Raw genomic sequence first — 15,048 nt, 5'->3', positions numbered from 1 at the left:
TAAGAATATTTCAGGCATATTGAAAACTGTATTATTAGACCACATTTAGCTGTAACAAGCTATGTCCAACACTGAGCTTTACTGGATCTGAATTGCTTGCCATATCTGTTTCCAAGTAATTATTACAGACAAAATTGAAGACTTCCATGTAGTTCTCCCTGATCATTTTCCTCAGTTTGTCTCAATGTAACCATTCTTCTGATTTTGGTGATTAGCTTTCTTATGAATATTTTTGTACTTTTACCACCTATAATCTATCTATCTATCTATCTATCTCCTTGAACAATATTGAGTATTGTTTTTCAGGGTTTTAAACTCTGAAGAAATATATAATGTATTTTATGCTGCTTTTTGAAAGTTCAACAGCTCCTCTTTAAGAGATAGTTGAGCAGACACATCATACTCCATCCTGTGACTACACCAGAAATGGCATCTGCGTATCCCCACAGTTTATTCACTTACTGGTTGATGAGAAGTTTTCTATGTTTCCAGTCTTCTTCTGTTCCAGATAATGCAACAATGTTTCTTCTTTTGTTAAATGCCTATTAATAGCATCACTGCTTTTCTGTTGGATCATTTGTCTTTTCTTACTGATTTAAAGGAGTTATTTGTATATCCTGGAGACTAATCCTTTATTGGTTATAGTCATGGAAAATATCTTCTAATGAAAGCTTACCTTATCACATTCTTTATGATCTTTTAATGTACAAAGGTTTTATTTGAAGGTAGACCTATTAATCATAGCTTTACCTTATTACAGGTCTAGGGGCTTTTTTTCATGCAAAAACAAACACATAAACAAAACTCCTTTTGTACTAAAATAATCAAAATATTCTATAGTTTATTCTGAAAGTTTTAAAATTGTGCTTTTCACATTTGTCTTTAAACTTTTTTATGTTTTTCTTTTTTGTATATGGTATTGTTCCAAGAAAATAACTTTTTTAGTGCCACTAAATGACTCGTCTACCCTATCCAGGAAAGGTAAAATTCCATCTCAGTTCTCTATATGTAGGTGTTTTTCTGGGATCTCTACTTTGTTTCTTATATTGTCTATTCCAGCTTGAACACCCTGCTGCCTTAATTACTATAGAATTGTAACAAATATTGGCATTTTAAAGATATGCCCACTTACCTAGTTGTTTTTCAAGATTTTCCTATCAAAGACACTTTGATCTTCCATATAATATAAAGATTAGCTTGTTAAGTGCATACATGTACACAAAACCATGTTGAGACCTTCAGTTAAATGAGACCAACTTTATAGTGAATGTGAGATAATGGGCATTTTCACAATACTCAGTCTTGGCTGTGATGAACAAACACTTTAACATGTAGTCTAGGCAAATTTATGCATCCTTTTTTTTGAGTCCTGTTTAAGAAATATTCACCTACTGTGAAGTGAGTTCTTATGTCAGCTTTTAGAAGATATATATATTCTTGTGCATTTTAAAATCAATAATCCATCTGTAATTGATTTTTAGAGCTTTATTGAAATAAAATTCACATACCATACATTCGTTGCCCATTTAAAGTGTACTATGATTTTAGTATACTTGTAGGTTTGTGCAACCATCACTGTAATATCCATTTTAAAATATTTTTTAAAGAAGAAAACCTGTATCCCCAAAAAACCCTGTACGCATTAGCAGTTACTTTCCATTTATTCACTCCTCCAGCCCTAGGAAATTATTAATCTATATCCTGTGTTTATTTGTCTATTATAGAATTTCATATAAATGGAATCATATATGGTCTTTCATGACTAGCTTCCTTTACTTTGTATATTATCAAGGTTCATCTATGTTGTAGCATGTGTCAATATTTAATTCATTTTTAATGCCAAATTATATTCCATAATATGGATATTACACACGATCACATTTTATTTGTTTATTAGGTAGACACTGCATTGCTTTTTCTTTTTTACTATTATGAATAATGCTGCTATGAATATTTATGTACAAGTTTTTGTGTGGATGTATTCTCCTAGGTATATACCTGGGAGTAAAATTGATGATTTGGTAACTCAATGTTTAACATAATGAGTAATTGCTGAACTGTTTTCCAAAGCTTGCTCACTATTTTACATCTCCACCAGTGATGGACAAGGGTTCCCATTTCTGGTTTAATGTTGTTTTGATTATAACCATCATAATAGGTGAAAAGTGGTGTTTCACTGTGGTTTTGATTTGCATTTCCCTAATATTTTCATTAGGGAATATGCCTGTTGGCCATTTGTATGTCTTCTTTGGAGAAATCTATATCTCCTTTATCCATTTTTTGCTGGGTTATTTGTGTTTTTATCGTTACTTATATATTGTGAATGTAAGTCCCTTATCAGACATATTTTTTAAGAATATTATTCCCATTCTGTGGTTTGCCTTTTCACTTTCTTTTTTTTTTTAAGATGTATTTATTTATTTGAGAGAGAGTTCACGAGAGGGGTAGGGGCAGGAGGAGAGAGAGAGAGGGAGAGAAGGAGATTCCCTGCTGAGCGTGGAGCCCCACACTGGGCTCCATCTCATGATCCTGAGATCAAGACCTGAGCCCAAATCAAGAGTTGGCTGCTCAGGCAACTGAGCCACCCAGGTGCCCCCTTGCTCCTCCTGCCTTTTCATTTTCTTAATGGGATATTTTTCTGGAGCACAAAAATGTTTAATTTTGTTATAGTCCTATTTCTCTGTTGGTGTTGTATTTAAGAAATCATTACCTAACTCAAGGCCTCACATATTTATTCATATGTTTTAGTCTAATAATTGCATAGTTTTCTTCATTACGTTAAGGTCTAATGGTCCATTTTGAGCTAATTTTTTTGTATGGTTTAAGATAGGCATCCAACCTCTTTGACTATATTACCTCTTTGACTATGTTACATTATATAAAACTGTCAGACTCACTCTAGAGACTCTTCTTTCTGGTTTAAGTCTCAGCCATGTTGGGAGTGTCCACATGTCAAGGAACTGTAGGAAGCTTCTAGGGGTTGCAGTTGACCTCCAGCAAACAGCCAGCAGGAAGTCAGACACTCATTCCTTAGCCACAAGGAAAGAATTCTGCCAAAAATCTGAGTTATCTTGGAAGTGCATGCTCCCTAGTCAGGCCTTAAGATAAAAGTAAAGCTCTGCTGACTACTCCTTGGTTGCAGCTTTGTGCGGCCTAAGCAAAGGACCCAGCTAAGCTACGCCTGAACTCCTGACTCATGGAAATGGAAGGTGATATATCTTCATTGTTTTAAGCTCCTAAATTTGTGGTAAGTTTTTTATGCAACAATAGATAACTAATACCATAAAATATGGTATTCTGATACATTAAAATGCAACCTCATCAGTGAATGTTTGGTGTACCATTAATGAAGCAAACTGACAATTCTTTATCTAACTCAAATACACCAGCAGGTGCTTGCCAGCAGGCCAGGCAAATATAACCAACAATATGCTCTGTCTGACTGACTGAAACAGATTTGAAGTTTTGAGTAAATTATTTTTGCCCAACTTGTAAACATAATTGAATCAATTTAGTAAAAATTAAGTCAACAAGATGCTCTACCAGCACAATTCCAAGTATTTAGTCTAACAAAAATTACAGTGACCTAATCTCATGAGTCTCTTTAAGAAGCTATGTTTTCCTAAAAAACCTTTTTTCTTAATACACAGAGGGCTTCCTCTTTAGAATTTTCTCTCTCTCCTCTATATCCCTACTTAACAATATCACATAATAATAATAGTAATAAGAAGAAGCATGTCTGTAATATTTTACATAAATTTTACTCCTGTCATTTATTCATCATGTCATTAAACATATATTTAGAGTGTCCTATGTATACATTCAATGATAGGATTTTTTTAAAGGATATCAATTTTTTAAAGATTTTATTTATTTAATTGACACAGAGAGAGAGAGCACAGGTAGGCAGAGTGGCAGGCAGAGGGAGAGGGAGAAGCAGGCTCCCTGCAGAGCAGAGAGCCCAACAGAGCAGAGAGCCCAACACAGGGCTTGATCCCAGGACTCTGGGATCCGAAGCGTCTGAAGGCAGACGCTTAACCAACTGAGCCACCCAGGTGTCCCTCAATGATAGGATGTTAAAATGGACAAGAGACCATCTTTCTTGTGCACATTGCATACTTAATTTTCACTTCACAACAACTATGTGAACTGTTGATATTAATAGGAAAAGAAATTTGACTCTATTTGTAACTTGAATCTTAATGCTCTAACTGAAAATCCAATTTTTACTTTTATCCACTAAAAGGAAACGGCTTGCTTCTCCTTTTAATAATCTAAAATGACCTTTATTGATGTTTCCCCAATGCACCAAATTTATTTTTGCATCTTGTTATCATCAGAATTACATCTTGTATTCATTTTTTTTTACCATATCTGGGCTTTACAAGATACAATCTCACTTTGCCTTATTACTATATTCTCAGAGCTATAAGAGTTCTTAGCACATAATAGATATGTAATAAATATTTTATACAAATAAATATGAATACATTGTTTTATTAGAGAAAAAGGATCACACCACTAAATGGAAAGAAATAGAGCCCTCTGGCTTTATTTTAAGAACTGTCTTTGACTTCAAGATGTCTCTCTGCTCTTCAACATGTGCATTTAACTAGTATTGCTAGGAATGTGACAATAAGAGATATAAGGTATCTGGTAAGGTATATGGCATAAACTTAGTCTTTAAAAAAACTTTTAAAATACTTTATTTTTATTTATATTTATTTATTTATAATATATATTTATTTATTTATATTTATTCTTTTATTTTTTAGAGCAGTTTTAGGTTCACAGAAAAATTGAGCAGGACAAGATTTCCCATATACTCCCGCCCTCACACATGCACAGCCTCTCCCATTATCGACATCCCCCGCCAGAGTGGGACATTTATTACAGTTGCTGAACCTGCATTAATGCGTCATAATCACCCAAAGTCCATAGTTTACATTAGACATCACACTTGGCGTTGTATATTCTATGCATTAGAGTAAGTGTATAATAACTTGTATCCATCATTATAGTATCATTTAGAGTAGTTTCACTGCTCTGAAAATCCTCTGTGCTCTGCCTCTTCATCCCTCCCTCTCTCCTATCCTCAGCAACCACTGATGTTTTTACTATCTCCAAAGTCTTGCCTTTTCCAGAATGTCATATAGTATTGTACAGTATGTGCAGTATGTAGACTTCTCAGACTGGCTTGTACAGTATTGTCAGTATTCAGACTTCTCAGACTGGCTTCTTTCACTTGGCAATGCAGTCATCTTTGAAGCTGAAAAAGAATTAATATGGTTTACAAACAAACCACAAAACTTCGGATGCTATGAAGATACCAAGCAACAGGAAGAACGGGCATCTTTAGTCCTACCCCTTCCCAAGTGTGTCTTTTCCCCTAAAAGTCTTCCTGGGAGACTGAAGTAGATCTAGGTCAAGATTGGAGTAAGGTCTGGAATGTCTGGAATATGCTTGTTTATTGTTTTGTTTCTGTGATATCTATATATATTTCTTTATATATATACTTTATATATATAATTTCTATATATAAATTATATATATATGCCATTTGGAAGCTACTGTTTGGAGCAAACAGCTTTGTCCCACCTGTTACATATCCTGTGAGAAGATGAGGCTGCAGAATCCATCTGCACCTGCCTCTAGGCCAGGGTAAGGGGCAGTGAGAGAGAAGAGGCTCTGCCCTGCTTCTCCAAAACCTCATTCCTTAATCTGGGAGCTGCACAGAACCACACAGCTTGCACACCCACTTGGTGTCAAGTAAAAGGAAGATAAAGGAAATTGCTATGAAAATCCCAGGTGGGATAACTTGCTCTTTGGCTACCACAAGACCTTTCCATCTATTTTAAAGTCTGTCTCAATTTCAGCATCTGTGCAATGGGAAAAAAAGCACTTATCTCTCAGTTTTTGTGAGCATGAAGAGTGCTTGGTTTCTGCTTAGCTTATGTTATTATTTCTTTAGATATTACTTTGTTAGTTATTATTTTTTTAAGATTTTTTAATTTATTCATTCGAGACACAGAGATACAGAGAGAGAGAGCATGAGTAGGGGGAGAAGCAGATTCCCCGCTGAGCAGGGAGCCCGATGTGGGCCTCGATCCCAGGACCCTGGGATCATGACCTGAGCCGAAGGCAGACGCTTAACCATCTGAGCCACCCAGGCACCCTGTTAGTTATCATTTTCTTAAATAGCAGTTTTCTTTACCAGATGTAATAGGAGCTAGAATACAATCTACTGTCTGATAAGAGTACCAGAGTTACAGATTTAGAGAATATTTGTATTTCTAAAGACGATGTGGACTAGAGGTAGGGTTGACTTTCCGTTAAGGAAGGAATAAGCCTGGCCAGGGTCTTCTCCACAGTGAAAGCCACGCCTGGATAGTACTGAAGTCTGATTTTTTGGGATTCCTAAGACTCATGATTAAAGATGATTTGCATAGGGAAATTTGCATAATAGTTACATTTCTGATATATTTTTAGTTAAGCTAGGTGTGTTAAAATATGTATGTATTAATACATTTTTTATCCCTGAGGACACTTAGAAAATTAAAACAATCTTCTCCTGTAAGTACCATTTTAAAATAAAAAATTTCTATGACAGAAAAAACAGGATTTTTGTTAACTCAGCATCACTTAGTAAATTTCTACTCATGTACAGGATTTCTCCTGAACCACAGTGCATGGTGTATTTTCTGTTAGTTTATTTGAACAAGGATTGCTTTTATTGTTGTAAATATGTGACTTTCTTGACAAAACTGTTTCTCATTTGTCTGAAATGAAAAAAATATTAAAACCTTTTTTCCCCCCTCTATGACAGGTAGGGTCAACACCAAGAGGTAGTGTAAGGAATGGTTTTAAATATGAAATAAATTATAGTTACATACCAAGGCTGTTTGGATTTTTCTCTTATTAAGGCGCATAAAGCTAGAACTTTTGAGTAAAGCATGGCATCAGACTACCAACATCTAGACTGTCATTTCCCAATTTTCCATAAATGATTGCCAAAAAAAGATACAGAAACACAAAAACAAACACTGCTGCTAAAAACTAATGAAAAAGATTTTCATTATTTGAAGCTTTGGTAGGAAAAAATTAAGAAACACAAGCATGAAGCACAGACACTTGGCCTTAAGAACTGAAACCAGCCTAACGGCTACCCAAGTTACAGTGGAGAGTTGGGCTAGCCTGGCCCATCATTGGTCCTCAACGTTGGGCTCTAGGGGCCACACAGCCAAGGAAACTAAGCATCCGCGGCCCTTCTCAACAACAGCAGTCTTCTGAGCAAGGCAGAGTCATGCCTGCTCCTTCCGCCTTGCCCCACCTCTGCCTCTCTCTCTCTAAATCCAAACAGAAACAGAAATACCCAGGAAAAGGGCATGGCAATAATTGGTTGCATTTTGAATAGCAAAATTTAGATAAAAGGACTATTGCCTGGGAATAGATATTGACAGCACTTGAAACCCATGCATACTCTAGCTTTCATGCCACATAGTATAGCAAAACAAGTCCATTTTTTTTGTTTTTTGTTTTTTTTTGTGGGTTTTTTTTGTTTGTTTGTTTTTGCAAAACAAGTCCATTTTTAAGCATAGACCAGGACTTAGTAAGCAAGAAGATTCCATCTGTACAGAGCCATGTTCCATGAAATCTTAAAAGACACCAGAAATTGCATTAGATCCTGTACAAAATGGGCTCCATTCTGAGTAAAGATTGGCATACTGCTAAGGTTGAAAGCAAGTTTTTCCTGTGAATCAGCAGTTTTTCTCCTAGGTACATACTGTTAGAAATGTATGCACGTGTGTACTGCAAGATACACACATAAATGTTTATTATAGCTTTATTTTTAATAGCCAAGACTGGAAACAGCCCAAATAACCATTGTTAGTAGAAAGCATAAATAAGTTTTGTTGTATTTATACAATAATGTAACAGTGAAAAAAATTGAACTACAAATACCTGGAAATTAGGGATGGATTTCACACCCATAATGTTAACAGGAAAGAAGCCAGACACAAAAGTTTATTCATTGTATATTTGCATTTACACAAAGTTTGAAAACAGGCAGAACTAAAATATAATGTTTAAGGATATGTCCCTTGGTAATAAAACTAAGGAAAAGCAAGAAAGTAGTTCCATAAACAATAGGATTATGATTGCCTTGTGGGGAAAGGACGTGGAGGGAGGGCATCACAACTGAGAAAGATGATATAAGGGGGCTTCTGAAGCAGTTGAGGGGGTTCTGTTTCTTGACTTAGGTAGTAATTATACAGGTGTTTGTCTTATAATAATTCATTGTTATGCATTTGTTTATTAGACTTTTTATTTTTTTATAAAAAATGTTTTGCAAGTATATGTAAAGGATACCTGTTTTCCTTTGCTCTGATTCCATATCCACACCAACATCCTTTGGATTACTTATCTATGTTTCCATCTGTTTTTGTCCTGAAGAAGATAATTTTCCAAAAAAACAAAAGGAGTCATTTGGGTAATTAGAGAACAAGACAAATCCCAAAACAAGTTAATATATTGCATACATATTTTACCTTATTTTTTGTGATAATAGCTGACTTTTTTTATCTCAAAAGGTCAGACGACATTGAGAGTAGTCTGTGTGCATTAACTCATTTAGTCATAACAATAATCTTATAATTTGGTAATACTGTTATCTTCCCTTAAAAGCTGTGGGAATTGAAGCCAAGCAGTGAGATTAAGGTACAGGTCTAGGAACACAATTAATTAAAACCCCAGTCTATCTGATACAGATATCAGTACCTTAACCAGCATGTCATACTGCATTATACTAACTCAAAAGTATGGTTACCATGTAATCAGTCAGCAATCACTTGCAGATTAATGACCTGACCTAATTTCATATCTGTCTGACAGAGGACCATGATAAATTCACCACGATAACATGACTTAGTGGCTCCTAGCACCTGTTAATCCGTCTTCCTCTCATACACCCTGATATTCTTCAACACCATGGCTCAGGCCTCTATTCCTGCACATATTCGATAGCATTGTAACTAAACATCTACATGCCTACCACTCCAGATATACACTAAAATCCCTGAAAGTCTTCTGTGTCCTCTTATTTTTATTTCTCAAGTTTAACACAGTACCTAGCATGCATTAAGTGTTCAATAAGTGCTTGTTAGCTTGAAAAGAACAAATACTGGAAAAAATACGCATCTCACAAACAGGCAGTTACTACCATAATTTTATTTGAAAAATACCCTAAAATGTGTTTTCATGCAAATAGGCAGACTTCTGTTGCTATTTGAAAATGTGCTAAAATCTTTGCAAAGGATTCTTTCTCAACATGAGCCATAACATGCACATTGTTGAGACATTCTTCAGAAAGCCCAGCTTTTCTGAAAGTGCCTGAGCTTTGTGGTTTGTAATGCGTTAAATAGGTTGTTTTCAAAACTGTTAAAAGATAAGGTACCGGATGGATGATCAGCATCCCAGCTACTCTGAGCAAAACTAGTTTTATTCTGTCTTCTGGGAATAATAAACATGAAAATTGTTTCTAAATTAAATGCATCTATATTGTAATTGAAAAGCATTTCACTATTCCCAGGTAATTTAAGAGATGAGTCTTGATTTCTTGTTCAAACAACCATTATTATATCAAAGAATTAAAGAAGTTGTTTTTTTGGTGTCTAGATACAATGATATATGTAATGAATTTCCTGCCAGTTCTGCTTTTTAAGGTTTGAATATGGTTAATCAATATCTTGGTTAAGGGTTGCCATATATGTATTAAAATAAAATATAATACTCGTAACCTTAAAATTATACAGAATCTATACAATTTTTTATAAGATTTATTTATTTACTTATTTTTTAGAGTGGGGAAGAGAAGGAGCACAGGGGGCAGGGACAGAAGGAGAGGAAGAGAGAGAAAATCTCAAACAAACGCCCTGCTGAGCGTGGAGCCCAATGCGGGGCTTGATCTCAAGACCCTGAGATCATGACCTGAGCTGAAATGAAGAGTCAGAGGCTTAAACGACTAAGCCACCCAGGCACCCCTATACAACATGTTTTAAACATAATTCAGAAGAGATTTCCAAATTTCTCCATGCTTCTCTATTACCATTTTGATAACTATTTTTCATTTTGCCCAGTAAAACTCATCATTAATACTTTAGAATTCATAGAATAATTAGATAATAAATTAGAATTCTAGTTAATATAGTTTGATTGTGGACACATTTACTCAAATAAAAACTGTGAAAAATGCCCAAGGTCACTTATTGTAAAAACCAAAAAATGTTGATTTTATTTGATAGGAAGGCAGTTGTTTCTATGGGAGAGTTGAACATTTGTTTTTGCTTAGACTTAGAACAATTGGTAACAGGAACTGACAGGGTTCCACTTTCAGTCCACTCTGCTCTTAAAATATGAAAAGCACATAAAATCAATTAAAAACTATCTTATTTTCTTATATTTTTCCTACCAACCAATCATTTACTTCTAGGTCTTCTCACTTAAGGACTTTTGCCTTCACCTGGGATTAAATATATTATTAGTACCATAAGACTCAGATGACCCTTAATAATGGACTGGAGTGGGTGGTATACTTTAAGCAATTTAAAGTATACTTTAAATTAGTAGGGAGATGTCTGGAGGCCATGGGTCATAGGTATAAAACAAAGGACACACCATGGCTATCGCAGTTCTGCTATAATTTTGTGATTATTTATCTTAACCTGTTATAATTTTATTTGTTTTAAATATTGGAGAGGAGAGGGGCGCCTGGGTGGCTCAGTTGGTTAAGCGACTGCCTTCGGCTCAGGTCATGATCCTAGAGTCCCGGGATTGAGTCCCGCATCGGGCTCCCTGCTCGGCGGGGAGTCTGCTTCTCCCTCTGACTCTCCTCCCTCTCATGCTCTCTGTCTCTCATTGTCTCTCTCGCAAATAAATAAATAAAATCTTAAAAAAAAAAATTTAAATATTGGAGAGGAGAGGATGAGAAATGAAAACACAATTTCTTCTTGGCCTTATATCCTTGAGGTCAGCCTTACCTAGATACACAGGATTATGGATATTGCCTTCCTTCCTTTCTTCCTCCCACAAATATTTATTGATGCCTACTATGTATCTGATTGTGGGTTAGATGTCTGGAATACTCGGAGACAAAACAATAAAAAGCCCTTACCTTGGTACAGTCTTTGTTCTAGTAGGATAAGGCAGACAGTAAACAAAAGAATAATTTTTTTTAGTATTATATAACATGGTAGAAGTTAGTAAGTGCTGAGGAAAATAGACTGGGAAAAGTGGGCTAGTAGTGGAGGGTCTCCAGGAGAGGAGTTACATGATGTCATTTATAATGTGGAGGATCACTCAGGTGTCTCAGCTGTCAGGCCAGATAAGTCTTGCAAGGCAGGAATTTGGTGGAAAATTGGCCAGTCTATAAAAAAATAGCTTGGATGGATGGTCACAGCAGGGTGAAGGGCCTTAAAGCAATCTTGATGAGCAATTGATTAGTCTTGGTAAATAAGCTGTTTTAGTTGGCTCACAGTTTTATATCCTGTGAACAAGTATTTCTTAGAGCAAGCAGCTCAGGAATTATTGTTTGATTTAGTGTTGCTGAACATAGGTTTAGAAAATATTATCTATTCTGAGTATTATTTAATATTGGAAGCAATGTTGGCTTCAGTACTTATGTTAAGCCTTCGTGCCTTTATTTTTGAAATGGGAGTTGTAAGTATTAAATAAGATCAAACATGTAAGGCACTTATGTCTGAGCCTGATGCTGAATAAATACTCAACATATGCTAGCCGATATTATTTTTATAGGGCCTTATTGAATAAAACATACACATTTTGATGCCAATATCAGAGAACCAGTTTCTGGTATCAGACTGCCTAATTTCAAATTCTGGAGCATTACTTGCTAGCTTGACTCCTATTATAGATTGCAAACTTTCTTTAATCATCTTTCCATATCTCATAACTGGAATGTAAAACAATGCAATTTTTTTTTGCTATTGGATTGCCAGTATCCAAACCAAAGTGACTGAAACCAAAATGTATGTGCTTGTCTAACCTACACTATTAACAACCATTGCTCTATTTGCAGAATGACATGAATTACATAGCATCCAGTGGACTTCTATTCAAAGATGGCAAAAAACGGATTGATTACATCCTGGTTTACAGGAAGTCAAATATACAATATGACAAAAGAAACACATTTGAAAAGAACCTCAGAGCAGAAGGCCTGATGTTGGAAAAGGAGGTAGGTGCTTTAATAACACTAGTTATGTGGTGTAATGGGCTAGAAGGGATATAATCTCTTATGTTTTAGCATGGGAAGTGTATATAGCATACGTCTCTATAAAATGTATAGTTATTTTCTCCCAAATGTAAAAGAAATACGTACATACAGTCCCACTTAAATGTGTATTCATTTTTTACTTATACATTTCCGTAAATTTAAATATTTTTCAAAGGGCATAACTATTTTTACAATTTCACAAATTGAAGAAGAAATGATTATACCTATATAAAGTACAAAACCTACGAAAAGAAAAATGCTGAAAGAAAAGAGTGCCAAGTCGTTAATGTCGGGTTTCAATATTGGAACTATAAATGAGTTCCTTCTCAATCCTTTTTTTTCCTAAAGATTTTATTTTTTTTTTCAAACCTTATTTTTTAGGGCTGTTTTAGGATCATGGCAAAACTGAGAAGAAGATAGAGAGATTTCCCATATAGCTCCTGCCCCCACATATTATCTCCCATTATCAACATCTCTGTACCAGAATGGTACCTTTGTTACAATTAATGAACCTACATGGACTCATTATTATCATCCAGAGTTCAGTAGTGTTCACTCTTGATGTTGTACATGATATGGGTTTGGGCAAATGTACAATAACACGAATAAGATGTATCTACCCTATGGTATCATGCAAGTATTTTCACTGCCCTAAAAATCCTATGTGTTCTGCCTGTGCATCTCTCTGCCACCCTCAACTCCTGGCAACCACTGATCTTCTTACTGTCTCCATAGTTTTACCTTTTCCAGAATGTCGTATAGTGGAATCGTACAATTTGTAGCCTTTTCAGGCTTGACGTCTTTCACTGAGTTATATGCACTTAAGGTTGCTCCATGTCTTTTCATGGCTTTATAGATAATTTCATTTTAGTGCTGAATACTATTTCATTATCTAGATGTACCACAGTTTGTTTATTCACTTACCTACTGAAGGACATCTTTGTGGCTTCCAGGTTTTGATAGTTATGAATAAGGCTGCTTTAAACATCCTTGTGCAGGTTTTTGTGTGGACATAAGTTTTTGACTTCTTTGGGTAAATACCAGGGAGTGAATTGCTGGATCATGTGGTAAGAGTATGTTCATTTTTGTAAGAAACCTTCAAACTGTCTTCCCAAATGGCTATACCATTTTGAAATCCCACTAGGAATGAATGAGAGTTCCCATTGCTCCAATTCCTCACCAGCACTTGCTGTTGCCAGTATTCTGGATATTGGCCATTCTAGTAGGTGGATAGAGGTAGCTCATTTTTTAATTTGCATTTTCCTGACACATGATGTACAGCATCTTTTCATGTGCTTATTTGCCGTCTATATATTTTGTTTGGTGGGGTTTCTGTTAAGGCCCTTGAGTTGTTTGTTTTCTTATTGTTGAGTTTTAAGAATTCTTTGTATATTTTGAAATAACAGTTCTTTATCAGATGTGTTTTTTGCAAATATTTCCTTTCAGTCTGTTGCTTGTTTTCTCATTTCTTTTGACACTGTCTCTCACAGATCAGAAGTTTTTAATTTTAAGCAAGTCCAGCTTATCAACTTTTTTCATGGACTGTACTCTTGGTGTTATATTTTTAAAAGCACCCTCAAGTCATATAAATTATCTCTTATTTTGTCTTTTGAGAGTTGTATAGTTTTGTGTTTTACATTTAGATCTTGATCTATTTTTAGCTAATTATCATGAAGGGTGTAAGGTCTGTGTCTAGCTTTATTTAGTTAGTTTTTACATGTGGATGTCCAGTTGTTCCAGCATCATGTGTTTAAAAAACTGTTTTTGCTCCATTGTTTGACCTTTGATCCTTTACAAAAGATCAGTTGACTTTCATAAGTCAAGTTGATATTTATGTGGGTCTATTTCTAGGCTCACTATTCTGTTCCATTTATCTACTTGTCTATTTATTCACTAATACCACTACTGCAGCTTTATAGTAAGTGTTGAAGTCGGGTAATGCCAATCCTCCAAATTTGTTCTTCTCCTTCAAAATCATATTGGCTATTTTGTGTCTTTTTCTTCTCCATAATCTTTGTCAGTATCCACAAAATAACTTGTTGAAATTTTGATTGGCATTGCACTAAATCTACAGATCAAGTTGAGAAGAACTGACATCTTGACAATATTGAGTCTTCCTATCCATGAACATGAAATCTCTCTCCATTTATTTGGTTCTTCTTTGATCTCATTAAGTAGAATTTTGTAGTTGTCCTCATATGGATCTTGTACAGATTTTCTTAGACTTATACCTAAGTAATTAGATCTTTGTGGTGCTAATGTAAATTGTACTATGTTCTTAATTTCAAATTCCACTGTTCATTGCTGAAAGAAAGCAATTAACTTTTGTATATTAACCTTTCATCTTAAAAAATCCTGTTGTAATTGTTTATTAGGTTACAGGATTTGTTTTTGTTGTTATTGTTGATTTGTTTGAAATTTTTACATTCTATGTCATCTGACCATATAATCTGAGAACAAAAGAGTTTTCTTTATTCCTCCCCAATCTGTGTACCATTTTTGTTCTTTTTATACCACACTGTATTTGCCAGTGCTTCCAGTATAATGTTGAAAAGGAGCGGTTCCTGATCTTAGTAAGAAAGCTTCTAGTTTCTTACCATTAAGTATGTTAGCTGTAGGTGTTTTGTAACTATTCTGTATCAAGTTGAGGAAGTTCAACTCTACTGCTAGTTTACTTAGAGTTTTTAATCATGAATGGGTGTTGGATTTTGTCAAGTGCTTTTTATGCATCTATTAATATGATCATATGATTTTTC

General features: G+C 35.0%; 1 protein-coding gene across 1 annotated transcript in view; it reads left to right on the top strand.

The window, feature by feature from the left end:
• The window catches only part of ANO3 (anoctamin 3), a 400,310-nt gene that overhangs the window by 263,109 nt on the left and 122,153 nt on the right, over positions 1–15,048 (top strand). Inside the window, exon 6 of the mRNA XM_064575888.1 lies at positions 12,095–12,253. Coding sequence (XP_064431958.1) covers positions 12,095–12,253 — 159 coding nt within the window. The remainder of the gene's footprint in view (positions 1–12,094; positions 12,254–15,048) is intronic.

Source organism: Mirounga angustirostris, unplaced genomic scaffold, assembly GCF_029215605.1.
Source record: "Mirounga angustirostris isolate CCGP_5_RB_7025 unplaced genomic scaffold, mMirAng1.0.hap1 SCAF_13, whole genome shotgun sequence".
NCBI lineage: Eukaryota > Metazoa > Chordata > Mammalia > Carnivora > Phocidae > Mirounga > Mirounga angustirostris.
The sequence above is the reverse complement of the archived record's forward strand: the minus strand, read 5'-3'. Positions and strand labels throughout refer to the sequence as shown.